The 26854-nt window shown below is 52.1% G+C and overlaps 2 protein-coding genes across 7 annotated transcripts; one reads left to right on the forward strand and one right to left on the reverse strand.

The window, feature by feature from the left end:
* Window positions 1–3553: 3553 nt before the first annotated feature.
* AGAP2 (ArfGAP with GTPase domain, ankyrin repeat and PH domain 2) lies at window positions 3554–19969 on the reverse strand. 4 transcript variants are annotated; one of them, XM_066258841.1, is made up of 19 exons: window positions 14951–16388; window positions 13221–13279; window positions 12508–12595; window positions 12227–12312; window positions 11931–12078; window positions 10580–10714; window positions 10158–10267; window positions 9234–9392; window positions 8988–9074; window positions 8800–8904; window positions 8200–8362; window positions 7915–8034; window positions 7036–7164; window positions 6068–6127; window positions 5685–5833; window positions 5490–5580; window positions 5151–5373; window positions 4769–5024; window positions 3554–4582 (listed from the first exon to the last, which is right to left on the reverse strand). In XM_066258841.1, the coding sequence occupies exons 1-19, from the start codon at window positions 16107–16109 to the stop codon at window positions 4340–4342; spliced, it is 3570 nt and encodes a 1189-aa protein (XP_066114938.1). In that variant the 5' UTR covers window positions 16110–16388; the 3' UTR covers window positions 3554–4339. The 4 variants fall into 4 exon arrangements, with proteins under 4 accessions (XP_066114938.1, XP_066114940.1, XP_066114939.1 ...); XM_066258843.1 differs by lacking the exon at window positions 14951–16388 and adding an exon at window positions 19735–19969 and having other exon boundaries at window positions 3555–4582; XM_066258842.1 differs by lacking the exon at window positions 6068–6127 and having other exon boundaries at window positions 3555–4582.
* Window positions 19970–23722: 3753 nt separating this feature from the next.
* Window positions 23723–26565, forward strand: TSPAN31 (tetraspanin 31). 3 transcript variants are annotated; one of them, XM_066258849.1, is made up of 6 exons: window positions 23723–23907; window positions 24429–24557; window positions 24846–24890; window positions 25776–25907; window positions 26195–26308; window positions 26405–26565. In XM_066258849.1, the coding sequence occupies exons 1-6, from the start codon at window positions 23845–23847 to the stop codon at window positions 26477–26479; spliced, it is 558 nt and encodes a 185-aa protein (XP_066114946.1). In that variant the 5' UTR covers window positions 23723–23844; the 3' UTR covers window positions 26480–26565. The 3 variants fall into 3 exon arrangements, with proteins under 3 accessions (XP_066114946.1, XP_066114945.1, XP_066114944.1); XM_066258848.1 differs by having other exon boundaries at window positions 23724–23907; window positions 24810–24890; XM_066258847.1 differs by having other exon boundaries at window positions 23725–23907; window positions 24429–24596; window positions 24810–24890.
* Window positions 26566–26854: the final 289 nt, after the last annotated feature.

A 26854-nucleotide genomic window follows, 5' to 3' on the forward strand; every position in this document is an offset into this window, starting at 1 on the left:
AAAGCCAAAATGCATACCGTGGTGTTAGTCCAGCACAGGGCTCCCCTTCTGCTGAACTCTCTCCCTATAGCATGCTGGAGATCCCATCTGGTTGCCACTCCCTGTTCCCACCTGACCATACCACTCAACATCTAGAAAAGACCTCTAGCTTTGGCCATGCCCAAAGAGAGGGCTAGTTTCCCAGTATTCCAGGGGGTAGATAGGCCTGGGGAGGAGTCTCCATCTCTAACCCATTGCCAAGTGCAAATGTGGATTCCCCCAACCCCTCCTTTCTCCTCTTTCTCCCTATCTCTGAGATGTGCAGCCTTCCTCCTGAAGATTTTCCACTGACTCAGAGGGTAAGAAAATAGCTAGAGGGCATGGAACTCCCAAGTCTCCAAAAGTCAAAAGTGAGCCCTGGCCGGTTGGCTCAGCGGTAGAGCGTCGGCCTAGCGTGCGGAGGACCCGGGTTCGATTCCCGGCCAGGGCACACAGGAGAAGCGCCCATTTGCTTCTCCACCCCTCCGCCGCGCTTTCCCTCTCTGTCTCTCTCTTCCCCTCCCACAGCCAAGGCTCCATTGGAGCAAAGATGGCCCGGGCGCTGGGGATGGCTCTGTGGCCTCTGCCCCAGGCGCTAGAGTGGCTCTGGTCGCAACATGGCGACGCCCAGGATGGGCAGAGCATCGCCCCCTGGTGGGCAGAGCGTCGCCCCTGGTGGGCGTGCCGGGTGGATCCCGGTCGGGCGCATGCGGGAGTCTGTCTGACTGTCTCTCCCTGTTTCCAGCTTCAGAAAAATGAAAAAAAAAAAAAAAAAAGTCAAAAGTGAGATTCATTGTTCTACTTAAAAATGTAATGAGTAGATGTATAAAATTCTGCTTCCCCAGATGCACTTGTATATCTTGAAGAGAGGGATGTTTCACCTATGCAAGTTTGAGACATGGCCTCAAGGGCAGCTGTAGTCAGTGCTGGTTTCAAATCCTCATCCTTCCTACAATCAGTGGAGCCTTGACCAAGATATTTAACTTTTCAAGTGATGTTTCCTTATAGGTAAATTATAGGTAATTATACTGACCTCATAGAATGGTTGTGCGGATTGAATGAGAAAGCATGTGTCCAGCTGTTAGCCCAGTCTGTGGCCCACAGTAAATGCAGAGGAGTTCTGAAGAGACTAAATGGTATTTGGAGGCAACAGCCTTAGAAGGATTCCCAAAAGTTGATCAGAAGTTACAATAGAATCTTTTAGAATGGGAGAGTAGGGAGAAGCTAAAGGTTATTCTTGATATGAAGCAGATGGAGTCTTATCAAAAACAGTTCTGGAATCCTCACTAGGAGAGCAGGGTGTGTGGCAGATGGCAGCCACGTGGGGTAGTGGGGGAGGGTAGGTGTAGCTGGAATCCAGGTAAGGACACCCAAGGCAGGCTGGGGAGGTGGCATGGGTAGCAGCTCTCCTTCAGCCCCACAGGAAGTCCTTTGTTGGAGTCCTGTCCTGCCACCACCTATAGGACTTGATGTTTTGTCACCCATCCACTACCACCCTTTACATCTCCAGCCAGGCTAAGGATGCAACCCATGAAAAGAGAATCCTGCGGAATACTGTGTTGGGATTTGCTGTGGGGGTTGCTGACACCCTGGCTACTTTCACTGGCTGGATATAAAAGGAACTTCCCCCTGGCCTGTGGTCCTCTGTGGTATTCCATCTCTCCAGGGCTCCTGTCTCCTCCTCACACTCTCTCTCACTCCGGAGCTTCTGAGGAAGGCCGTAAGTTTGCCACCAACAAGGAAAGGAGAGGAAATGGGAGAATCCAGGTTCTCTGAGCTGCAAGGGGGAACAGCAAGGTCTTCCACTTGAGTCTTCTGTGCTACTTGCCCCTCTTCCTCTCACTTTGCCTTCCCAGACCACACACCTGCATCTGCATCTGTCGCTGCACTGCACCCCTGAATCCAACCTCTTCCTCAATCAGCCTGCTGTGCTAGCTAGTCATCCAGCCTAGGATCCTGCAGAACCAGGACCTCCATGAGAATGGGACCTGGGCCCATTGCTGCAACCACACCTAGTTAGCTTGGTGGCTCACCTGCAGCTGAATATCTTGGGCTGAGGGCTGGCACCAACTCTACTGGAAGACACTGGGCCACTGACTGGTTCGTAAAGGTAGATGACAATATATGGGTGGCTATACCCAGCCTGCACCTGCTGGTGACCACCAAACCCAGCCCTCTCTCAGGGCAAACACTTCTGTTTGCTAATGAGGAATGAATAGCAGCAGCACTGGCTGTGTGATGAAGCAGGTGTTGCAGCTGTTGGAGGCAGCGCAGGACACTGGCCTCAGTGGCCCCATAGATGACATGGAAGAGGGCAAATGTCTGCATCAGCTGGGTATGGAGTTCATGGACAGGGACCTCTGCAACCAGGAGATCTTTCACCTCTCCCTCTTGGCCAAGAGAAGGACACTTACTGTAACAAGCTCTACTTCTGCTATCAGGTGCTCAAGGTGAGCAGGCTACCCTGGTACAGTCTTCCACAAGACTGGCCCTGGAGACCTCACCAGATGCCCAACAGATACCAGGTATCTTCCCAAGGCAGCCTGGCTAGGAAGTGGGGGGCCTAATTTCAAAATCAGACTTGACTCCAAACTCCCTGTTCTTAACTGAGACTACCCCATCTTCCCACTTCCCAAGCAGCACCCCTTCCCTGTCCCTCCTCTAAACTCTACATCCTAAGTCCTTGCCAGAACTGGGGTCATCTTGAGAGTCAATGACTTCTCTGCTCCCTGAATCCCCACGGTTGCTCTGACCCACCTGTCTCCTTCTACTAAGTGAACCCAGAACTGTCGTGCACAGTGGAGTGTCTGACCTACCACCTCAGGGCCCTTGGATACCTTAGATTCCCTGCCACCAGCCACAGCAGCAGGCAGCCTCTGGGGGGGGGGGGAGCCCTCTCCCACCTCCAGTTCCCCACCTTGACCAAAGTCATTCCCTGACCCACCTCTTCAAGAACAGACCAGCAGCTCACCCCCTAGACAAAACCACTTCCTCTTTAATTGCTGTTGAAGATGCACACCACCTGTCTCGGAAGAGAGGGGGGCATTACCCTTTGCCCCTCCCCTTCCCAATTACCTGGTCCTTTGCAAAACATTTTAGCCAGGAAATAAAAATAAAAGACCAAAACCACTGACACAGAGGACCCAAGGGCTGGGTTGATAGAGGGAGGAAGGGCTGGGCCAGGTAAGTCCACCCCACCACCCAGTTTCTGGGAAAGGGGCAGGGGCCTGGAAATACTCCCAGCCCCCTCACATCCCCTATCCTGGCTGGGAGGGATCATGGGGTTGAGGAATAGGTCTGGAGCAGCTCCAGTGGGAGGGAGGGGCTGGATAGGAAAATAGTGGGGAAGGGGTCCCATGGTAGGGATACCCCCACCCCAGATCACCACGGTGCTGCACAGTCACAGGTACGCAGTCACGGTTACAGACACAACCCAAGAGCACCCCCACCCCACCCTCTTCCCACCCTTGGCTTCCCCTACCCTGAAACACCCTCCCCAAGCCCCTGCCCACCCCTGCCCCCTTGATGGGGAACAAAGCAATAAATTACAAGACCCCTCCCCAGTCCCCTTGGCCCACTCCTGCTCCATCCCTTCTCCCTCCCAAGATAGTAGTGAGGAAGGACCCAGGCTCTTGGCTTCCCCAGCCCTTTAGCTTCCATCCATGGGTGTGCTTGGGGGGACATCTTGATTTCCACTCCTCGTGGTCCCTTTCACGGAAAGGGTTGGGGACCCCCCTACCCCTCATGGGCAGCAGGGGTCCTGCCCCTCGCTGCCCTTACCCCTTCAGTGGGCAGTGAGATTAGCATGGAAGAGGTGGGGTCCTTGTATAGGCCCCATGACCTGGGGCTAGTCTTCCCACGTCTTAGGCCCTCTCTCTGGCGTGGCGTTGCCCCAGGAGCCAGCCTGGGTTTGTGCTCCTGCCCTGCGATTGTCGAGCACAGGCAGGACTGGATCTTCCCCCACCCCCACCGCCCCCATCCCCGCTTTTAGAGGGCGCGAGTGGGCATAGTTGGAAGAACCCATAAGCGCGGGCGTCCTCCTCCTCAAACACCAAGTGGGTAGACCCAGAGCAATCCCAGTGTGAAAACAGTGGAGAAGGGGCGTGTTGAGCTAAGGTCGACATGCCTCGTTGGGGAAAGGAGGTGAGTTTGTGTCTTCTGGGAGGCGTGGGGGGGGGCTGTGCCCTCGTGAGGGGAGAAGTGCTCCCATGGGACAGGGTGAAGGTTGGAGAGGTGAGTGGGTGCATTTGTCCAGCAGTCCACCCGGTGCGGTCGTGTGCCCGGCCCGTGGGGTAATGGGGGTGTTTCTCCCGCTGGGCAACTATACCAGCGCGACAGGAGCGTCAGCGCGGCCCATGCTGGCAGCACTACTCCGGCGGCGGGGACTGGGAGTGGCGGTAATGCTGGGAGTGGTGGCTGCGCTGGGGGTGGTGGCTGTGCTGCTGCCCTCTCCCGGGCAGCCGTGCTGGAGGAGGATGTCGGCGCACAGCTGGCTTCCAGCCTGGCGGGCGTAGAACAGCGCGGTGCGGCCCTGCGCGTCGCGGGCGGCCACGTCTGCCCCGTACTGGAAGGTGGAAACGGCCGCGTTACTGCGCGGCCCCCGGGAGGCCACCTGCACGTCGCTCCCCAAGGTTTCCACGCCCACTTCCACGGTTCCTTTAGGATACCAATCTCCCCCTGCCTGGCTGTTTCTGAGATAGAGCCCTCAAAGACCCCTTTACCTACCTCCCACCCGCCACCCCTCACGTACCCACAGCAGCAGCTGCGTGATGACGACGTCGGCGAGCTCGGCCGCCAGGTGAAGTGGGGAGCGAAGCTGCGGATCCTCGATGCTGGTATCGAGCGGCCCGTGTCGCGCTTGAGCCAGAAGCAGGAGAACAGCGGCCACGTCTTGGGCCTGCACCGCAGCCCACAGCTGGCGGCCCAGCGGCTCCTCCGGAGTGCCCAGCGGCGCCAGGAACAGCAGCTGCTCGTACTTGGCTCGAATCCATGACTCACGTTCCTCCCTACAAGACCAGGGATCAATGGGAAGGGATCTCTGGATCCCCACTCAGGACTTCTGCCCTCTACTCAGGGAACCGTCTCGGGAGCCCCCACATGCAAACAGACACCATGTGCTCCCTCACACATACCGCGAGGAATCCCGCGTGGGTTTGGCTCGGCCCCTCGTGTCGCTCTCCCACACGCGGTTGGCCATATCGTTGCCAATGGCCGTCAGCACCAGGGTCAGCTCCCGCGGCCAGTCGTCCAAGTCCAGCGAGCGAACGCGAGACAGGTGTGTGCCCAGGTTCCGGTGAATGCCAGAACACTCGATACAGATGAGTGCGCCCAGGTTCAAGCTGGCCCACGTGGGGTCTGGGGAAGGAGTGAGAGGTCGGCTCCCGGCAGGGCAAGCATGGGCACCCTGGAATTAGCCAACTCGAGCGAGCTATGATCCCTCTCAGGCCCCTCCACTGCCCCCTTGAGCTCACTGGGGGCCCCGCAGTCCACGCAGATAGAGTTCCCCTTGGCGTTCCGGATCGCCTGGATAGCCACGGCTTCGCTTTGGCTGTCTGTGCGCAACTGCAGAAAGGGCTGTGGTTATTATTCACTCTTCCTCAGAGCCCTTCTCCCAACTCCTCAGACACGCATCTCTGCTTTCCCCCCAACCTTCTCACTCCCATTACCTTGACCTTGCTGCTCTCACAGCATTGCAGGCTGGCTAGGATCTGACTCTCAATTGCTTGGACCCAGGCATCCCGTTCCTCAAAACTGGCTGCCTCAAAGTGCCACGTCTGACCAGTGCTGGACACGATCAAGAACTCGAAATTTTCCTCTGGGAGGGGGAGTAGAATGGGGTCAAGAGGGAGGGATGGAGTTCAAACTGGGACTGCCTTTCCCAAACCTTCCTCCCTGATGTCCATCCATAGCCCCTGGGAGTGGGGCGGAGGGGCTGGGGAAGCAGAGGATGGGGGAGAGCAGGAAGCCCGAGTACATGCAGGGGAAGGCAGGGACACCCCCACCCCTCTGCACCCCAACTGAGAGCCCCTCCCAGCTCCCCGCTTGTTACCTGCTTTATAAATATTTCTTAAACTACCAAAGGATTTTAGTTTCCACATTTTGCGCTTGGCTGGTTTCCCGAAGCGAAGGAGATAGAGATAGAATAAAGAGCAGAACAGAGAAAGAGATGAAGAAAAGAGAAAAAGAGACAGATGGAGAGATGAAGAGAGTGAGAGAGAGTGCCAGAGACAAAGCAGGACAGACAGATGGGGAGAGAAAGCAGAACTAAAGTCAGTGGCCCCGGAGTAGAGTAGAGTGGAAGCTGAGAGCCATGAGAGCAGGCAGGTCTGGAACCTGGGTCTGAACACCCAGCAGAAAGCAGGGGCTGTGGGGACCAGTTATCATGACCAATCAGGAGCCAGGTCTCTGGGAGGGGAAGGGATGGTCAGGATCTGAGTAAACAATGTGGAAAGGGCACAGAAGGTGGGTCATAGGCCTGGGATGAGGAGGCCTGGGGTTCAGAGGTCTTGTGGGTTTTGGGAGCATCAGTGGGTGCAGGCATGGGGACCACTGTGGTCAAGAGCTATCAGGGGAGCTTGGCAATCATAGGAAGTTACTGGGAATAGGGCCTGTGGGGTCACAGAGTCCTGGGTGAGGAGTAAATGGGGGCATTGAGGTCAGAGGCTGAGTCCCTGAGGGGTTATGGAGGTTTCTGGGTGCAGGAGTTGAGGTGGTAAGCAGAGCTGAGGGCAGGAACAGGAACTAGAGGATCATTAGGAGAGTAAGCAATAACTTATGAGGGTCATCGAGCATGGGGTCTGGGGACTGCTGGGGTAAAAGGCATTGACTGGGCAATGGGAGGAAGGACAAGGGCTGAGGGGTGTCCATCCATTTTTTCACGAAATTATGTGCAAAGTGGCAATGATAGTCAAGCCCTCAGCTCAAGCACTTTTCCACCTCCTGCCAAAACTAGGCCAGGGGTCTGGAGTTGGGGGTGAGGGTCCAGAGTGGGAGAGCAACTGCCCACCAGGGCCTCACCTTCAGCCTGCCCAGTCGAGCCTTCAGTCTTGGACGGTGTTGTCAATTTTTTCCTCCTCTGCTTCTTCACCATGGGAGAAGGAGGAGGTTCCCGACTCAGGGGGCTCAGGTCTCCAGATGGTGTACAATCTTAGGAAGAGGGACAGAGCTGCCTCAGTTGCCCTATCCACAGATTTTCTGACTTCACCATACCCTGTCTCCTCCCCTGAACTAGCTTCAGCATTTTAGTGTCCCCTTCTCAGCTGTCCCTCTTCAGGAGGTCCCCCTTGACCAATCCTGAGGATGTGGGCAGATGAGTGGTTTAGAGTCAGACCTGCACTCAGATGCTGGCTCTGCCACTTACTGGCCTTGATACCTTGAGCAAGCACTTAATCTTCTGAGCCTCAGTTTCTTCATCCCTAAAATAAGGATAATAATCTTGACCTGACAAGATTGTTGTGAGGATTACTTGTTATAATGTTACTTGCTATTTAAAATGAATTAAGGAAAAAAATATATTTCTGAACATTCCAAACACTGAATGCTGACTATGTGTTGGACACCTCACCTTCTCAATTTGTTTAAGCCTAAAGCAACCCTCTCCAGTAGAAACTATTGTCTCTATTTTATAGATGAGAAAACCGAGGCATGGAGAAGTCAAGTAACTTGCCCAAGTGGCAAGCCAGGTTAAGTTCAGGCAGTTTAGCTCTACAATCCACTCGTTTTACACATTATGATAAACACGGTAATGCTGAAGTTGGTGCTTGGCACCCAGGAAATGCTCAATGTATCCACTCATACATTACAGTCCAGCCTCCAAGCTTCCAGCCCAATTTCATTTCCTACCCATATCCCATTTGGATCTAGAAGACAGTGGATGGAGGATGGGCCCTCACTGACCAGTGCTGAGGGCTCGTGCCAAGTTCCGGTCTGGCTTCAGCAGGTGCTTAGATGTCTGGTCTGGTGGTGGCTGCAGGGAGCTGGGGCTGCGGCTGGGGTTTGGAGTGGAAGTAGTGGCTTCTGTTGAAAGGGGAAGAAGATAAACCCTCAGCAAGCCACTCAGTCTCTGGGCCCCAAGCCCTAGGAGTACTTCTTCATCACCTACCTTCTCACTTATTCACTCCCAGCCCCTCCTTTCCCCTAGCCCTGGCCCTCTCCTGCCCCTTTGCCATGAGCCCCACTTACCAGGGCCTTCACCCATCTGGACAGTGCTCATGTCCTTGACCAGCCCATTGATGCTGGCTGAGGGGCCAAAAGCAGAGATGGCCCGGGGGGGCCGCTTGCCAGGGACTTTGACAGTTGTTCGTAGCAAGTCCATCTCCTTGCCATGGGTACTGTGGATGTAGTCCTGGAGGGGCACAGGGGTTGAGAGTATAGGGAAAGTTGGGTCCTTGGTGGTACTGGGAAGCAACCAATACTAAGGACTAGAGAGGGACTGGGAAGGGGGCTCTGGGAGCTGACTGGGGTGGGATGAGCTGCCAGAGGATGAGGCAAACAGACTTGGCCCAGCACTGTCTCCTCTTGAAAGCATTCCCTGAATAGCAGGCCAGGCAAAGGTCTGTTCTCCATGCTCTCCCACTAGACTGAAAGTTCTTGGAGATATAGTTACCTTTTCATCCCTGGCATGGGCACATGGGAAGTGCCTAACCTTTAATATGCTTGCTAAAATTAAAAGAACGGGACAAACTTCCCAGAAATGATGTTAGTGTTTGTCAGAGGCACAGACTCCTAAAGCTGGAAAGGCATCTAAGGCCAGCGAATGGGCCCAGCCAGTTTGCCACTCACGTTAATGCTGGGGTGGTAAAGTAGGAAGCCATTACTAGACAGGGTCACATATTTCTTCTTCCATTCTTTGTTCAAGGAGTTGCCACTTCGCTTTAGCAGGAAGCTCTGTATATGGAAAAAGACATGTGGATGAAAAGTCAGTTAAGACCAGCTACCCTTAGCCTGCCCTCAGCCCCTAGACCACCCACCTGTTTAATGGGGATGGCTCGCCCACTCCCTGTTGTCTCTCCTCTACTGTCCAAGCTCCGCTTCTCAGAGTCACTGCCCCGGCGATTCTGGAATGGTTATTTGTATCAGTTAGAGAACAAATAGAGACATACACTGGTGGAAGGACAGGGAGGACAGATGAATAAGGGCCCAACAGAAGAGTCTAGGGTCCAGCGAAGATGGGCAGGTAACAGGGGACAGGGTGGGGGGGTCAGCATATCCAATACCACAAAAAGGCTGGTCCTGCGCTTGGCTGCCCGGTGCAGGGACCCTGGGGTGCTCAATCCAGCCACTGCAGCTGCCTCAGCTCGGAGCTCACGGTGACCAACATTGGGTGAGGATGGGAGGGAAGAAGAGTAGTCGCTAGTGTGGCCCCCGTTACTAGCCTGGAGAAGTCAAAACAGCTGAGATACTGCCACCCCACCAAGCTACAGTTACAACTAGTTTTGGGGAAACACAAGAAATTTCTTGAGCCCTAGCCAGTTGGCTCAGTGGATAGAGCGTTGGCCTACAGTATGGACGTCCCAGGTTCAATTCCTGGTAAGGGCACACAAGAGAAGTGACCATCTGCTTCTCTTCCCCTGCCTCTCCCCCTTCTCTCTCTTCCTTTCCCACACCAGTGACTTGATTGGTTTGAGTACTGGTTCGGGCACTGAGGATAGCTCAGTTGGTTTGAGGTCATCAGCCTCAGGCACTAAAAATAGTTTGGTTGATTTGAGCATTAGCTCCTGGGTTGGCGGGTGGATCCCTGTCTGGGTGCATGCGGGAGTCTGTCTCACTATCTCCCCTCCTCTCACTTAACAAAGAAAAGAAATTCCTTGATTTCATCACTATTTGTACTAGCATTAATAATAAAACTCCTCACTAGCATTGTCAGAGTGCTTTAGATTTCCACAAAGTTGACTTCACAGTTTTAGGTCATATAATTTTCCTGACAACCTTGGAAGGTTTAGATGACTTGCTCAAGGGTATTGCAAACAGTGGTTGAAACCTTGCAGCTTTCCAGTCCAATACACTTTCTACAAATGGTGTCTAACATATCCATCTGCCTCCCCCAACAACCTGTTGGGTACTCTGTACTTGTTCTTAAATCATCAGCCACTCCTCAGATTCTTACCAGCCCCACTGTGGACCCTGAAACCCCAACTCACCTGCCCAGCTACAGGAGTGGAAGCAGCTGAGTGGCTTGGGGAGCTAGGCAGGGACTTGCAGGCAGCCAGAAGCTGTTGCTGTTTACGCAAGGTCACGACCTTCTGGGCCACTGAAGTATGTAGGGGAAGGAGGTATGAGCAGGGCAGATACTCAAGAACACTCGTTGGTGCTTAGCTTTGAGAAATACCCAAGAGATAACATAGACCCCAACTTACTTGTCGCTATGGCCTTCATGCCACAAGTAACTGTGCCAGCTCTTCCAGCCCAGAAAGACCCTATGGCTATTAAACAAAACTTCTCTGACCTTTCTGATCCCCCTTCCCTCCCACACAGGCTAATGACCTATCACTCACAGAGAGAGGCCTGATGCACAACCTCTAAGAACATCCTAGGCCTCTAACTCCCTGTGTTCCACACTCACCCTCTTGGAAGACCCGGTCCACATTGAGCCCATAGGTTGCACAAGTCTCATAGTAGCTGCAGCGTTTCATATCTGCACACAGAGCTCTGGCACGAGCATCGCCCACGACCCGAGGGGAAGAAGCACTGATCCTGTCTGAAGGGATAGGAAAGGAGCAGGATTGGGGCCCTTAACTGCTTTCATTTCCCTTGGGCTCCAGTCCCATGCTGGGCCCACTAGAGACAGGTTCTGAGAGGATGTCTCGCCTGTGACCAGGTGGAATCGAGTATAGAAGCTTTTTTTGAGTGTTGTGCCCAGCTCATATGCCCAGCTGCATTATGAGTAGGCTGGTTGCACTCTGTTTGTTTTCAAAAAATACTCCACTGGAGTTGTGTGGAGCTTCCTGACAAGATCTAAACTGGCTGAGACTCACAAGTGGTAATCACCCTGTCTTGCAAATCCAATGAACCCTGAAGTGAATGAGAGAACCCCTGGCATGTGAATTACAAAAAGGTTCATTCATATCTGCCTGACCTGTGGTGATACAGTGGACAAATTATTGACATGGAATATTGAGGCCGCCAGTTCGAAATTCTGGGTTTGCCTGGTCAGGGCATGTATGAGAAGCAACTACTACTATGAGTTGATGCATCCCGCTCCCCATCCTGCCTTTCTTGCTTGCTCTATCCTCTCTCTAAAATCAAGAAATAAAATCTTAAAAAAAAAAAAAAAAGGAAAGAAAAAAAAGGTTCGTATCCTTTGGTAACAGGTGGACTGCTCACTCTGCTGCAGGAAACCTGGAGGTGAGCAACAGGTAGAAGCAGACACCTGCTGGACAGCCATCCAGACAGAAAGCCCTGCCAGCCCAACACAGGTGGGTAGTGGAAGAAGCTTTTCCTGGCCCTAGTGGAGAGTATGAATGTCTCTAAATCACTTCTCTGAGAACTAAAATGTTTTCTGCTCTGTTTTCTCCATCATTTCATTTATGTTTACTCGTTTTAAATAAGATGTCAGCCTGACCCAGCTATAGAAAGGGAGAGATGGAAAAGCCTTTTTACCCACACTGGAGCCTGAGATTTTGTTTCCCATGGTGGTGGCATTGGGAAATGACAGTGTAAGAACACAAGGTAGGTGACATCTCAGAGAATGGCAATTGCTACTAGAGCTGTCCCTTCCTCCCTAGAAAGTCTCCTTTTCTCTGCTCAGGTCTTGGAAAGTTTGTGTTGGTTTAATGGCTCCCTTATCTGGGTTTTAGGCTCCTTTTAGAAGGTAACTGGAATCCACATGGCTTTTTCCACACATTACCAAGTTCTCTTGTATATCAGGCAATACCCCATTAGCTGTCAGTGGTGCCTTCCCAATCCCTCCTCACCTTGTGTCCCCACTAGTGCCAGTGCCAAGCCTCCTCGTCCCTCCCCCCGAAGGGAGCTCAGCTGCCCATGGAGACGGCTCACGGCCTGGAAACTGTTCTCATCCTCCAGGCTGAAGACGAAGATCACAGCATCTGCCCAGCCTGAGAACTTGCGGGGGTGAGAAAGCAAATAGAAAGTCAAAATAGTCTACTTCTCTGAATGATATTCCCAGTTAGACCTGGGAAACCAGAGCTCTCTCCTCCCTTGGCCAGTGCTGACCCCAACCAGCCTGTCTTCCCCATATCTCATCCCTCACCTTGGCATCAGGTGCCCCAGCTTCCTCTCGGATCAACACCAGATGAGTCTGTCCATCCACCAACATCTCTTTCTTGTGCTGCTCACCTGTCCAGAAGTATTGGAAGTGGTAGGTCAGAGGTCACAGGTCACCACACTGCCCCATGATCCCTCTGCTTTAGCTGCATGGCCTCATCCTTCCCTCTGATCTCCATACCTGCCTAAACACTGATCACACTGCCTAGTCATGATTCTGGATCCCTGACCCCAATCCCTAGTGTACTATGGTTCCTGAAAACTCACTCTCTGTCTTCTCCAGCACTTGGTATGAACCGGTCAGGAATCGATGAATGAGCGATGACTTTCCACTCCTGGCATCGCCCAGTACACCCTGAGGACAAGGTTGTAGAGCAGCAATTGTGAAAATTAAGAGGAGGCAGAACTTAAAAAGACTGGTGGTGTTAAATCATCCAAGGAATGTCCTACAGGGGCATGGATGACAGTCAAGAGAGAGCATTCAGAAGGATCAGGCCAGGAGTGTGGCAAGAAATATTCCCAAACTCAAAATGATCCATGAGCTAAAAAATACCAGAAACTCAGTACCATTTGTGTGTGTGTGTGTGTGTGTGTGTGTACATGTGTGTTGTGCTATTCAGAAAACATACTAGATGTGTATATGGGGACGGGGAAGGGGGCATGTCAAAGCCTTTGGCACTGGTTGAAAAGTTTTAACCAATTCTAGGCAATGGATCATAAACAGTTATAGGAGAGATGCCAGAAATGATGAGAAGCCTGGAAGACAATCATGAATAAACAAGGAAAAGGAGACTAAAGAAGAAGTTGTGAGGATGTATCAAGACTCAGAAAGGTGCTATAAAGGTAGTATTTCAGGAGAACTAAAAAATCACACAACTATTCTTGATTCTCACAGAGAGGGGGAAGGGGGAAAGGGGTGAGAGTTGAGAGTGCATTGGGCAGGTCAGCCTTCCAGCAGACAAAGGGACTGGGTTACCTACCAGGCGCAGTTCAGGAATGGAGCGGCTCAGAGTCCATTCCTGGCTATTGACCACAGCTTCTGCAATGGGAAAGGAGCCATAAGAGGGGATGCTACAGGCCCCTCCTCCTTCTGCAGCTTTCCTTAACCCTCAGAGCCTTGTGTGGGCTGGGGAGCTGTGTAGAAAGGCTAGGTTTAAGAGTGGTCCCCAGTCCTCCCATCCTAGGCAGCTCTCCCCACAGCTGTTGCTGCCGCTCAGTGGTTGCCTAGCAACAGAGTCAGCAAGACGAAAATACTTCAGTTGGCATCTCCCTTAAAACACATCCCCAAATGTAAGTCCCTGCCCCAGACTTGGGGACCAAAGCTGTGATAGTGATGGGCTCCTCCTTCTGGAAGGAGAATATAAGAGGGTCTTCTACCCAAAGGCTTGTCTGATTCCCAGGGCAGACCCAGGGAACAGGGAACAGGGGCTGAGACAGAAGAGAGTGGGTTCTCGTCAATCTCCATTTCACAGAAACTGAGGTGAGGGATATACCCTCCCTGTCAATGGCATGAAGGCTTTGACCCTTCCCCACAGTCCAGTGAATGGTGCTTGGATTTTCTGTGCCTCTTTCTCCCATAACCTTTCCCACTAGCATTCTCCAAAAGACCTAAGGGGAAGGGCTACACTCCCTGGCAGAGAGAAGCCACAGGCCTGGAGGAGTGGGAGGAGGATGGATGCTACTTCCGCCCGCTGGGTCCAGCCCCCGCGCCTGACACTGGCCGGACGTTCCCGGGGTGCCGCAGCTGCGGCGGGAACTCTGGGATCCGGAGCCATCTGCTCCCACCCGCTCCAGAGCCAAACCTCGGGGCCGCCCCCGCTCCCGGACCTGCCTCCCCTCTGGGAGTGTGAGCCAAACCATGAGTTCCTCAACTCTCTTCCAGAAAAGAAGAAGAAGAAGAAAGATAAGAAATAAAGACACCCACTAATCGACCCCCGCCAAAGAAACACTACCTTCTCAGTACCTCCTCCTAAGTCTGCAGGGGGTAAGAATTGCCTTTGCAGCAGTTCCGAACCCTTGAGTCACTCTCGGTCAGCCCCCTGGGGGTTTCCATTAGGCTCTGGGGCCTGGGTGGGCAGTGGGGGAGTGAGGCTTCCTATCCACCCCCTCTCATTACACATTCAAGTATTCAGCACGATCCAGTCCCCACGCACTCTTACTGTTCAATCCGCCTCACTGCATGGAAAGAAACAAAGTCCCTTCTTGCTGCCTCACTAGCCTGCTCTCGGCCCAGGGGAAGACTTGTCCCTGGTGAAGAGCTGCCTGCAAGGTCACTGTCATGCCACCTGCCCCAAGTGCTCAGGAGAAACCGAGGCTTCCTAATCCACTTCCCCTTCGAGGTCCCTCTGGGCAAGGCAAAGTCTTGTTTCCAAGCTCCCAGATTCAAACCGAGGCTGGAGGTGGGGTCTGGGGCTTCTCCTGGAACAATTTCCTAGTCACTCTGACCAAGGGCATTATTTTCCCAGAAAGCTCTGAGGCTTTCTGAGTCCCTCTGAAATCAAGTCATTTCTCATGTCGCACAATATAGCTACTCACCCCCATCAGGACCTCTTAGTCTTTACCCCAGTCCTTAGCAGAGAAATCAACCTGGTTCTTTTGCCCACCCAAGAGAAAAGCGTCTCTATTTCAGTCCAGCACATGCCTCCCCCAACCCAAGGTGAGCATTCCAGCTGCCCTCCCTTCCTTGTTCTCAGACCCTGGTCCTACTCACTAGGGGAGGTACGGAGCTCTGTGCCCAGCAGCTCCCTAGACCCGCTGCCAGAAGACAGGCCTGGGGGTCCAGGAGGGGGCCCGGAACCAGGAGGCCCCCCTGTGCTCTTGGTGAAGATGCCGCTGATAAACTTGAGCATCTTCCGATCTCGAGTGGATGCTCGGCCCCCCTCCCGGCCCCGTTTCAGCCCCGGAGCTGGAGGCTCCAGAGTGATTGGAGGTGCAGGCCCAGTTGGCTGCGCGGAGGTGGCGGTGACAGCAGTGGCTGGCGCCTGGATTGCTGGGATGGTTAGTGGAGGAGGAGAGCCTGCAGGTGGTCCCGGGTGCAAGTCACTGTTGTCCAAGGTCTTACTCTTGCCTTTTCGAGGGGATAGTTTCCCTCGGGCTCCGTGTCCAGCCCCGACCCCACCAGAGGTCGTGGCTGCCGCTCCCCCTACCCCGACGGCAGCAGCAGCAGAAGCTCCAGTCCCGGCGCTTTTTGACCCCTTGACCCTGGGCTTGCCCTCGCTTTCGGGCCATGACAGGCGGCTACCTGCGCCTTTTACCCCACCGGCTTTGGCTCCACTGGTGGTCACGGTCTTACTTGGCTTGGGAGCCAGCGGCGGAGGCGCCACCTTAAGCCTCCGGCTGCCGGTGCCCGGGTGCGGAGAGGAGGAGCCGGGGACACCGCCTCCCGCCCGGCTTTCAGGTTCTGGGCCCCCCCAGCTCGGGCTGCTGAGCAGGGGGCGCCGGGAGGAGGTGGGGGCGGCCCCGGGTTTGGGGTCAGGGCTCAGTCCCCCGGAAAGTGGGGGCCCCGGAGCGGCGGCCCAGAGGGAGAGGCGGCGGCCGGGAGCGGGGGAGACGGGTCGGGCCGGACTGGCCGGAGCCGGGGACGGGTCGGGGGTCTCAGCGCCCTCGGAGCCCCCGGCTCCCGCGCTGCTCGTGCTGATCCACAGCGCATCCTGCCGGTGGAAGAGACGTTCGTGCCGCTTCTTGCCCGGCTCCTCCGCGCCTCGGGGGCTGCCTGAATCCCGGGTCTCCGCACCTCTGGTCCCGGGGGCGCCTGCTGCGGCCGCAGACGGAGAAGGCGGCGGCGGAGGCACCGACTCGAGCTTGACCAGGGTCAGCGAGATGAGGTAGGTTGTTGTCCGGCGCTGAAGCGCGCCCGCGCCCCGGCTCATGGGGCCCCGAGACCCCCGGGCTGGGGAGGGGAGGGGACTCCCCCGGACCGCCTCAGGGGGGCCCGGCCATGGGGCCGCCCTGTCCGCTGCCCCCAGCCCCCGGACCCCGCTGAGCTCCCGGCCCGGCTCCGCTGTCGCCGCCGCCTCCGCCGCCTCCGCTTGCGCACCCCTCCCATCACACGGGGCGCCCCCTCCCCATGCTCCCCACCCTGCGCCCCCACCCCGTCGGGGCCCCGAGACCTTGGTGCTGATCCAGGAAGGCGCGCCGGACCGTGCACCCCGGCCTGGGTGAAGGGCGCTGAGATGGGCGGGGGGCGGCGGGGAAGACAGTAGTGGGGGCAGATAGGGGAGAAGGGGGGAAGCGGGCAGCAAAGGGGGACCTGAGGCTGAGGGCGAAGACAGACCGCCACGGGGGAGGCAGGAGCAGGGAATGGGGGCTCAAGGGACAGGGGCAGGAGAGGGGGTCTCTAGGAGGGTGGGAAGCCAATGGGGCTGGTCTTGCGGGGGATTCGCGGGGGCGCGGGGAGGATGCTGGGGATGGAGATACAGACGCCGGAGGGGGAGGAAAGAGGGAAGCCGAAGGGGGTGGGAACCCAAGGGTCTGGGGTCTGGGAGAGGAGGGCCGTGAGATCTGGGCGGAGGGTCTAGGGGGCTTGCAGGGGCTCGGCTCGGTCCGGCTGCGCGCTGTGTCCGGGCGCTCCCCTCACACTGAAGAGGAGGCGTCCCCCCATTATCCGCCCCCCCCCCACCCTGCTCTCCACCAGCGCGGCTGTCTGCGAAAGCGGCACAAAATCCTGGACTGGATTTCCCTCCCAAACCCTGGGCTGGACTCTCTGGAACTTGGATTCACCTACTCCAACAATCTAGCCCCCTCTCCTAGCACAGCATAGTAAGGGAGCGCGATTGTCGGGTGTGGCATTTAAGGACTAGGTAATAGTCTGTGGGTCAGCAGTCAGCCGCGAAAACGGAGCAAATTCTGGAGAAGCCGAAGTGGGAAAGTGGAGAACCTGAAATCTTTCCCAAGACCCCTGTCTGCCCCAGGTACTTGCATGTGTTCCTTTACCCATAACCCAGCACCCTCGCCCACTTCCAGCCCACCTTCACGCAATACATCGATGGGGCCATATTTTGAACCCAACTGTCCCAAAGTGAACTTGAAAAGTGTTCCCTGGGGATGGGGACAAACATGGAACTTAGCAGGATAGGATGGGAGTGCCTCAAGCTCGGAGAGATCTAGGGGCTCAGAGGAGCCCAGGCCAAAGAAAAGTGAATCAAAGGCTCCAGCTCGAGGTGGAATGAAAAGGAATATGCGTACAGACTGGCACCACCAAATGCATCTGGTCTCCATAGTAACTGTAGCTCCAAGAGTGCCTCAGAAACAGCGGGGATAAGCAGAGAGGAGGGAGCAATGTGCTTGGTGGTGTGTGTGTGTGTGTGGGGGGGTCCGCCATAGGATTTCAGGTTCATGGAGGCACCACTCTCACATCTGGTTACACACATGTGAGGTATTTAGCACCCCTGAATACAAGAGCTCCTCAGTTGAGCCAGCAAGAGCCGGCTTCTTTTGGGTTCATATTCATCCTCTTAAGGTTTTAGAGGTAGGTCTCTTACAGAGGTTAAAAAGATATAGAGAATGGAAAAATGTCTGCTCTGTATCTCCCACCCCTCTAGAGACCCTGGAGTTCAAGGCTCATTGTCCTCGAGCCTGGGAAGAAGGATGAAGGGTTAGGCCTATAGGGAACAGAGGCAAAGACCCGGCAGGGGTGGAGCGGGAGTCGGATGAGGTTTCTCTGCAGCCTTGGAGACCTCACCCCTAAACTCGGGGAGTCTCAGCATTCCCCTAATTTGGTGTCCCATCCTCCTGACGCAGCCAAGACTATAATAGTGCTATCGTGGGCGGCTCTCGGAGGCAGGAGCCCGCGGAGTGCTCTGCCTAGTCGGGGGTGAGGGTGAGGGACCGGTACCAGGATGCCAGGTGCCCTTTGTTTTCCCCAAGACCTGTATCCAAAGCCTCGCAGGCCTGTTGAGAGTTCAGCAGCCTCTCTGCCCGGTGCCCCACTCCCCACCCACCCCCGCAGTGCCAGGATAACACCATTCCCAGGACAGAAAACCCTTCAATAGTCTTTTCTGAAAAAGAGAATAAAGGAGGTCTGTCATGGGTCTGTCACATTGATTGTGGCTTAATTTTTCTTTCTTTCATTGGTGGCCTCAGTTTTCCTTTATGTTTAAAGGGAACAGAATCCTGACTCTTAGGCAAAGAGTGGAAGAAATCACTTGTAAAGAGAGGTGTCTTCTCAGAGATTTCAGCCTCTACCCCTCCTCCTTACTCCTTCCTTCTCCAGAGCTAAAGGGAGCTCTTCTACCTGGCCTAAACTTCTATTCTCTCCCCACTTTTTTTTTCCTACACAGGTAGGGCTTGTAGTTCCTCCCTAGTAGGCCCCATGGGTCCATTCCCCATAGGTCTGCCTTTCCAACAATGAATGCTGTAGGGAAGGTGTCAGCTGTAGATCTTGGTAAAGGTTGGGGGATAGACAGGAGGCACTAGCCTCAGAAGGGCAATGGGAAGCGTGCCATCCAACTGTTCCCTTAGGAACCATGAACAAAACTGTTCTTTCCGCAAGTTATGCTCTGGTGTTTTTTTTTACTATCAAAGAGATCTAGCAAGAGATACCCTTGATGGAAAGAATACTTCTTGACTGCCCCCCTCTGCCACTTCCAAGTAGGCAGCTAAGAATGGAGAGGCTGGAAGAGACCAGAATAGATGGAAGATGTGGTTCTTCCAGACACCTTTCACAAGCAAAGAAGCCTGCTTTTGTTAGTTCTTTGCCACTTCAGAGATAATAAGTCCAGAGACACCTCCAGTTCTATCAGTTCCTTGGTGGTGGTGCCTTGTGGATGGATAAGCTGTTCCTGCAAAGGCCCCACCACAGAACTGAAAGCTGGGGTGGCAGGAGGATGTGGCTGATGGTGTTGCCATGGCAGCACTTCCTTCCTGTATTGTCATCACTTGCTCTAATGGCACTAAGGAGGTAGAGCAGAAACAGGAGTGTGGGGAAGAGAGGGGACTGAGAAGAGTCCTGGGGACTTCTCTGCACTTCGGCAGAGCATGCTGTGTGAATGTTAGTGTGTGTCTGGGAGCCTGAGATTCTCTGGGTGGTGATTTTAATGTGTGTACATATTTGTGTGTGTGTTTTTTTCTACAGCTGGAGAACAAGAGGTCATTGATCCCTCATGGGTCCTGGGAATGAACACATCATCCAGTCCCAGAACCTCCTGCCCTAGACTGCTTCCTGCCCCAGACTCCCCAGACAGTGTCCAAGTCTATCATGGGTCTGTCACAGCCTGTCTTCCCCATGTTCACTCACTTCTCCATTTCTAAGGTCAGTTCAGCAGTGACCTGTATTTTGATCTCCTGGGAGAAGGATCAGAATTGGAGAAAGAGGAAAATGACACCTCCCATGTTTTTTTCCCATCTTTTTCCAATGTATTCTTCTCCTGAATCCCAGCTCCATCTTGAGGACTACCAGGAAGTGGCTAATTGGAAAAAAATGTATAACCCAGCAAACTCTTCTATGCCTCTGCTGGAACCCAATATACCCAAGTTGGGAGCTAACCCTTCTCTTACCTTGTATGCTGTTCAGTGAGGCCTGGATGCTGTCCCGAAGTTCCGAGTCACCCACCCTCTCTGTCAGTTTCCTGAGATGGCTTAGAGCCTGCTTAGCTATCTCATGTCGTTTGACTTCTGCTCTTACTGCAGCTACAGCCAAGTGCCTTTGGGCATGCATGTTACCTAGACCTGTTTTGCCAGGCTAACAGCAATCTTTGGCCCTGAAGCCCATGGCCCGTAGCCCCCAAACCCCAGCAGGCCCCTTCTGCTTGCCCCAGAACTCCCGCCCCTGCCCGCCCTTCCGTCTTGGCCTCACTTCCTGACTGGTGAGTTTCAAACCCACAGCCTGGAACAGCACTACCTCCTGCACCTCTCACCCCCCCTAGTGTTGGCCCATCAGCTCTGCCATCCAGGCTCTGCTAAAATTCCCCAGCCAGGTGGATGGAGAGATGTTAACAAGCATCAAACATTCTAGGGCCTCCTGTGGGAGGTGGCTAATTAAGATGGGTGTTGGTGCTGGGAGAATGTGGCAAGCCAAGTCCCAAGTGCAATCCCAAACTCTTGGTGACCTACAGATTTGTGTTCAGTCAAAAACCCTCATAGGAATTGATACACATTTGGCCCATCACTCTTACAGCCCTGCATTCCAGTTTATAGTCGTAATCACCACCAACTACACATCCAGAGACCTTCATACTTACATCTTGCAATGCAACCTTTCCTCAGTCAGCTTCCCCACTGCAACCACCTCCTGGTTAAAAGGGCCAAGCAATTATGGAGAGAACAGGTTATGGAGGAGGACAGTAACCTATAACCAGGCAGAACCACTGTGCTCCATGTTCAACTACTTTTATAATAATTAACTTGTGTATAACACAATAGTTTACAACACATCTTCTTATAGATCATCTTCATGACAGACCCAAGGGGTAGAATTACTATCCCTAGTCTGCTGGAAAGAAAATTGATGCTCATACACCACCACCAACAACAACCACCAAAAAATAATAATAATAATAAGAAAATAAAAAAGAAAGAAAAAGAATAGTGATGCTCAAAGAGGCCAGTAAAAGATGAAACAAAGATACAGTATAGCTCTAGGTCTTCTGATAATTCTGATACCCTTTCACTACACCACCCAATTAAGACTCTTGCTAACCAGTCCCCTTTATCCCTAATGTCACTGTCTTTCCCTTGATTTAGGACCTGAAAGGAAGATGGTAGATTAGGAATTGAAGGACAGAACAAAGATGCAAGAAAGATGAGGGGAGAAATAGTGGAGAGTTTGATCTAATTACTTTGTTTCAAGACTCAAACCTTTCTGGCCCTGCCAAATCTCTCTTCTCTATGTATCTTCTTGATAACAATTGATGAAAGATAGGGGATTATAACTATGTAAATATTTCTGTAGTTGGAGATAAGGGAATTGAGGTTGGGATTACTCACTGGAACCTGTAAAATAATCTGAACAATAAGTTACACTGAGTGTTAGCTATGTGTCAGGTACTGTTCCAAGCATGTATGTATATTAACTCATTCAATCCTCACAACAACTCAGTGTATTATTATCTATCCCCCTTTTACAAATGAGGAAACAAACCCTGGCCAGTTGGCTCAGTGGTAGAGCATTAGCCTGGCATGTGGATGTCTCAGGTTCGATTCCTGGTCAGGGCACACAGGAGAAGTGCTCATCTGCTTCTCCACCCCTCTTCTAATTTCTCTTTCTGTCTCCTGCTCTTGCAGCTATGGCTTGACTGGAGCAAGTTGGCCCCGGGTGCTGAGGATGGCTCCATGGCCTTTGCCTCAGGCACTAAGAAGAGCTTGGTTGCTGAACAACAGAGCAATGCCCCAGATGGGCAGAGCATCACAGCCTAGTGGGCTTGCTGGGTGGATCCCCATCTGGGCACATGCAGGAGCCTGTCTCTCTGTCTTCCCTCCTTTCACTGAATAAAAAAAGTAAAAAATAAAATAAGGAAACAGGCACAGAGAGCTTAATTAACTGGCTAAAGGTTACAAAGCTAGTGAGTGGCAAAGCTGGAACCCATGCAGTCTGACTAGCAATAAGACAATATATTGCTGCCTGACCTGTGGTGGCGCAATGGATAAAGCGTTGACCTGGAAATGCTGAGGTCGCCGGTTCAAAACCCTGGGCTTGCCTGGTCAAGGCACATATGGGAGTTGATGCTTCCAGCTCCTCCCCCCTTCTCTCTCTCTGTCTCTCTCTCCTCTCTCTCCCTCTCTGTCTCTCTCCTCTCTAAAAATGAATAAATAAATAAATTAATTTTAAAAAAAGACAATATATTGCTTATGCAGTCATAGAATCCAAGTACACACAAACTTTATCATTCTGTGAGGTTGAACGAAGGTTTTTCATATGTTCCTACTAAGATTGCTTCTCTCTTTTTTCATTCCCATAAAAATGTCAGTGTCTGCGTCTGACCTGGAATGCGAGGTTGCCGCTTAGAAACCCTGGGCTTGCTTGGTCAAGGCACATAAGAGAAGCAACTGCTACAAGTTTATTCTTCTCCCCCTCCCCAAAAAAAAGCCTTTCTCTATTCTTTTTCTAACATTAATAAAATCTTTTTTCTTTGGATAGAGACAGAGTCAGAGAGAGGGACAGACAGACAGTAAGGGGGAAAGATGAGAAGCATCACTTCTTCATTGTGGCACTTTAGTTGTTCACTGATTGCTTTCTCATATGTGCCTTGACGGGGGGAGAGGGGGGCTACAGCAGAATGAGTGACCCCTTGCTCAAGCCAGAGACCTTGGGCTCAAGCCAGTGACCTTAGGCTTCAAACCAGCGACAATGGAGTCATGTCTATGATCCCACACTCAAGCCAGCGACCCTGCGCTCAAGCTGTTGAGCCTGTGCTCAAGCCAATGACCTTGGGGTTTTGAACCTGGGTCCTCTGTGTCCCAGTCCAATGCTCTATCCACTGCGCCACCGCCTGGCCAGGCAATAAATAAAATCTTTAAAAAAAAAAAAAAAGTCAGTGTGTCAAAACACTTAATAATAAACATATGCCTCAATAATAAACATATGCCTGGCCTGTGGTGGCGCAGTGGATAAAGAGTCAACCCAGAATGCTGAGGCTGCTGGTTCAAAACCCTGGGCTTGTCTGGTCAAGGCACATATGGGAGTTGATGCTTCCTGCTCCTCCCCCTCCTCTCTTCCTACTCTCTCTTTCTCTCTCGCTTCTCTAAAATGAATGAATAAAATATTTTAAAAATAATAAATATATGTTGATCGGCCAACCACTGTGCCCACTTCAGGGTGAAATGACTCCTCCTTGCTCTCAGATTTACTCATATTCCAAACGCCTTCTTTCGGTATTTTTTGCAAGGCCTGGACCAGGCATGTGCTCTGAAGACACGGGGCACACCTATGTCTGTACCTCTGGCTTTGTCACATACAGTAATGTGCCTGCCAAGGCTGCTATTTTTCACATTTAATATCTAGCGTATTCACAACCATGGCGGGAATATGTTTCAGGGCATATGTACTAATGGACATGCTTACAAACGTGTCAAGATTTGCTGGGTGTTACTGTACCTACACACGGACTCTGTGGCTGGACTAAATAGCTCGATATTTTGCTCCTCTGGGTATTCCGGAGTGTGATGTAATAATAAACAATGGCGTCATCACGAGGTCACTGCAGGACAAGGAGGAAGCAAGAAGCCTTTATCCTAGCCCACGAAATTGCATTTGTTCTCGTTACCGGAGTTTCTCCAGAGCCTCCTCTTCCTGGGTTAACCCTCTTCCAACAGCGACCGTGGAAAGCTTCGCTTTCAATCCGGGGTTTCAAAGTTTGAGCTGTGATCCCTCTGAGAATCTCTACAAGGCCTGCCCCAGTTTTAAGTTTCATCCTATAAAGAATCTAAAAGAAGGGGCCGAGAGGCGCGTCAGTAACGCAGTGTAGATTGATTGGCATTCAGGCTATCGACGTCCTGGATTAGCCCCAAATTTCGCCAATCCAGAAGCAGGGGTGGGACGGTGCAGGCGCAAAGGATTGGGTTTGGCTGGACTAGATTTAAAGAGACAGAAGCTGTCGGAGTTTAAGAAGACCATCCTTAAGACCTTCTCCCTAAGTCCTTGGGACCATTTGGGTCCCCAAACCTGGGGAGATGGTCTGCGGCGGCTTTGCCTGCTCCAAGAATGCGCTGTGCGCACTCAATGTGGTCTACATGGTGAGGTTTTGGAGGTGGGGGAAGCTTCAAGGCGGAAAGGCGAGTGGGGAGAATCTCCACGGATTTATGGTGGGGAGAGGGGTGTGTTAGTATTCTGGGAAGGTTCCCGGGAACTTCCGGCGAAGAGGGAATTTCTGGGGACTTACGTAGGAAGGGGGGAGACTTCCGGTGATCTGAGGACTTGTTTAGGGGTGGGTGGAATGAACTAGGGGATGTGAGCACGAAGGCCCATCCCTTCTCATTAACTTCAGTTTCTCCCAAAATAGAGAAGTGATGGATGAAGTTAAAGGTTCGGTTTCTATGTTCATTGATTACTACCCCTGCCACCACCCCATCCATCCCCATCCCCATCCCCATCCCCATCCCCATCCCACCACTCCGACCTCTGATGGGAGTAGTGCCCAGGGATGTTTCAGGTCCCCATTAGGCCTCCTCTTCTTTTTTTTTGGCCCCGGGCACCCTGTGAGACCTTTGTGTTGCACGCTATAATTGAGATGTATCCTGCTTTCTGTTTCCCATAGCTGGTAGGCTTGTTGCTCATTGGAGTGGCTGCTTGGGGTATGGGCCTGGGTCTGGTGTCCAGCATCCACATCATCGGAGGAGTCGTTGCTGTGGGAGTCTTCCTTCTTCTCATCGCGGTGGCTGGACTGGTGGGTGCTGTTAACCACCACCAAGTCCTGCTATTCTTTGTATCCTGACCTGAAGTGATGGGGTCACTAGAGCTCTTGGGAGAGCTGAGTGGTCTAAAAAGAAATTAGACATAAGGGATCTTTGGGACATATCTCTTTGCTCTGTTTTATTGTTTCCAGCTGACATGGTTGTATAAGTTCTATGAATAGATGAGATCAGATGGTGGAACATAAAGGAATCTAGGATTTTTTCCCCATAACTCTTCTTCTCAGTACATGATCATCCTTGGTTTGGTCTTCGTCTTCCAGTTTGGAATCTCTTGCTCATGTCTGGCTATTAACCGAAGCAAACAGGTAAGAGGATGCCCTTTCAAGTACTTGCTTTTTTCCTGGAACTTATAGCTCCCTCCTCTGCCTGGTTCCAGGGATCATTCTTAGGTCTACCACTTCCACACTCTTGAGCCATTTGCTTTCTCTGAGATGTCTGGCTAATTTTCCATGATGATCTAGGACAGTGGTGGTCAACATGGTCCCTACCGCCCACTAGTGGGCATTCCAGCTTTCATGGTGGGCGGTAGCAGAGCAACCAAAGTATAAATAAAAAGATAGAAAGTTGTTTTATAAAGATTTATTCTGCCAAACTTAGCGAAAATCCAACATAAAATACTTGGTAAGTAATTACTATTATATGCTTTAACTTGCTGTAACTCTGCTTTATAAACTTTATAAAGTTACTTCCCTACTTTATAAATCACCATTACTGTGGAACCGGTGGGCGGTTAGAAAATTTTACTACTAACAGATACAAAATTGGGCGATAGGTATAAAAAGGTTGACTATCCCTGATCTAGGAGAACCTGATATGGATATTTATCACTGGGTTTGTATAATTGATACTTTTTTTAACCCCCAAGGGGTATTGACTCGCTTTACTGGAATAGGGAAATTAAGGCATTTGAACTGAGATCAAAATGTAGGGAGATTCACCCTGGCCAGGTGGCTCAAGTGAATAGTGTGTTGTCCCAGCTCACCAAGCTCATGGGTTTGATCCCTGGTCAGGGCACATATAAGCAACCAATTAGTGCACAACTAAATGGAACTAAGTGGCATGAGTTGATGTTTCTCTCCTCTCCCCCTTAAATCAATGGGGAAAAAAATTTTAATAAAAAAAATACATATATATTTTCTTAAGGCTTAGCAGCATTGAAAAATTTCCCTCTGCCTGCATATATCCTCCAGACAGATGTCATCAATGCTTCTTGGTGGGTCATGAGCAACAAGACCCGGGATGAACTGGAAAGAAGTTTTGATTGTTGTGGCTTATTCAACCTCACAACGCTGTATCAACAAGATTATGCTTTTTGCACTGCAGTAAGTTTGTGGGAGAGGGGGTGGGTAGGGAAACTGGGTAAGGACAGTGACCAAATTGGCAGATTTGAATTTGAATGTGATTGCCTCTCTCTAGCAGCTCCTTGTATTGGGGCTGTGTGCTGCTGTACTGGGAGGAGGGATGGATACAAAGACTAGACAATTAATGAAGTAGGATTTCAGCCTGTAGGATGCTAATCAAAAAGAGTAACTCTCTAGGGCTATTCACCATAGGTATTGGGATAGGGCAGCTTAGCAACTCTGCATTCTCCAAACACATGTTATCCTAGATTTGCAAGAGCCGGAGACCCACATGCCAGATGTGTGGAGAAAAATTTCTTAAGCATTCAGATAAAGCCCTGAAAATCCTGGGGGGTGTTGGACTCTTCTTTAGCTTTACAGAGGTAACATTCTCCATTTCCTTCATATGTACCCTTTCTCTACATCTGTCTTAGCCCCAGTGTTTCAGATCTGGTACTTACTGCCCTTTGCTTCTACAGATCCTTGGTGTCTGGCTTGCAATGAGATTTCGCAATCAGAAGGATCCTCGAGCCAACCCCAGTGCCTTTCTATGAGACTTTGGATCTTTCTGACTTCTCTCCCTGCTCTCCCTAAGCCTTTTCTTCCTCCCTTAGGGAAAATCCAGGGCCAGTAGCCTTTTTTGTTTGAGGAAAAAGGCCCTTTGCCATGCCCTAAAGGTGACTGAACAGCCAGGCTTTCTGCCTTGACATGTTTTAGTGGGAGCAAGATAAGGAATAAAGAAAAACTTCCTTTCTCAGGAGTGGACATGGATTACTCCTGGGAGTGCAGAAGATGGTACGGGGCTTGGAGGCATTCCAGGCTGTCTCCCCTCTTCTCCCATCCCACATGCTGGACCACCATAACATATACTGGCCTGGCCCCAAGGGGAAACCAGGGACAGAGCCAGAGAGAAAACCACCAAGAACTCT

This window comes from Saccopteryx bilineata, chromosome 2 (assembly GCF_036850765.1).
Source record: "Saccopteryx bilineata isolate mSacBil1 chromosome 2, mSacBil1_pri_phased_curated, whole genome shotgun sequence".
In the NCBI taxonomy this organism is placed as follows: domain Eukaryota; kingdom Metazoa; phylum Chordata; class Mammalia; order Chiroptera; family Emballonuridae; genus Saccopteryx; species Saccopteryx bilineata.

What these genes read in the sequence shown, in the direction of transcription:
- AGAP2 (XM_066258841.1), bottom strand. Translation starts at nt 16,109, where the DNA reads ATGAGCCGGGGCGCGGGCGCGCTTCAGCGCCGGACAACAACCTACCTC. An exon ending in CCATTCCTGAACTGCGCCTG is followed by an intron (nt 12,596 to 13,220) that starts GTAGGTAACCCA and finishes CCTTGTCCTCAG; the next exon opens with GGTGTACTGGGCGATGCCAG. An exon ending in CCAGATGGGTGAAGGCCCTG is followed by an intron (nt 8,035 to 8,199) that starts GTAAGTGGGGCT and finishes CCCTTTCAACAG; the next exon opens with AAGCCACTACTTCCACTCCA.
- TSPAN31 (XM_066258847.1), top strand. Translation starts at nt 23,845, where the DNA reads ATGGTCTGCGGCGGCTTTGCCTGCTCCAAGAATGCGCTGTGCGCACTC. An exon ending in CACTCAATGTGGTCTACATG is followed by an intron (nt 23,908 to 24,428) that starts GTGAGGTTTTGG and finishes TGTTTCCCATAG; the next exon opens with CTGGTAGGCTTGTTGCTCAT. An exon ending in ACCAAGTCCTGCTATTCTTT is followed by an intron (nt 24,597 to 24,809) that starts GTATCCTGACCT and finishes TCTTCTTCTCAG; the next exon opens with TACATGATCATCCTTGGTTT.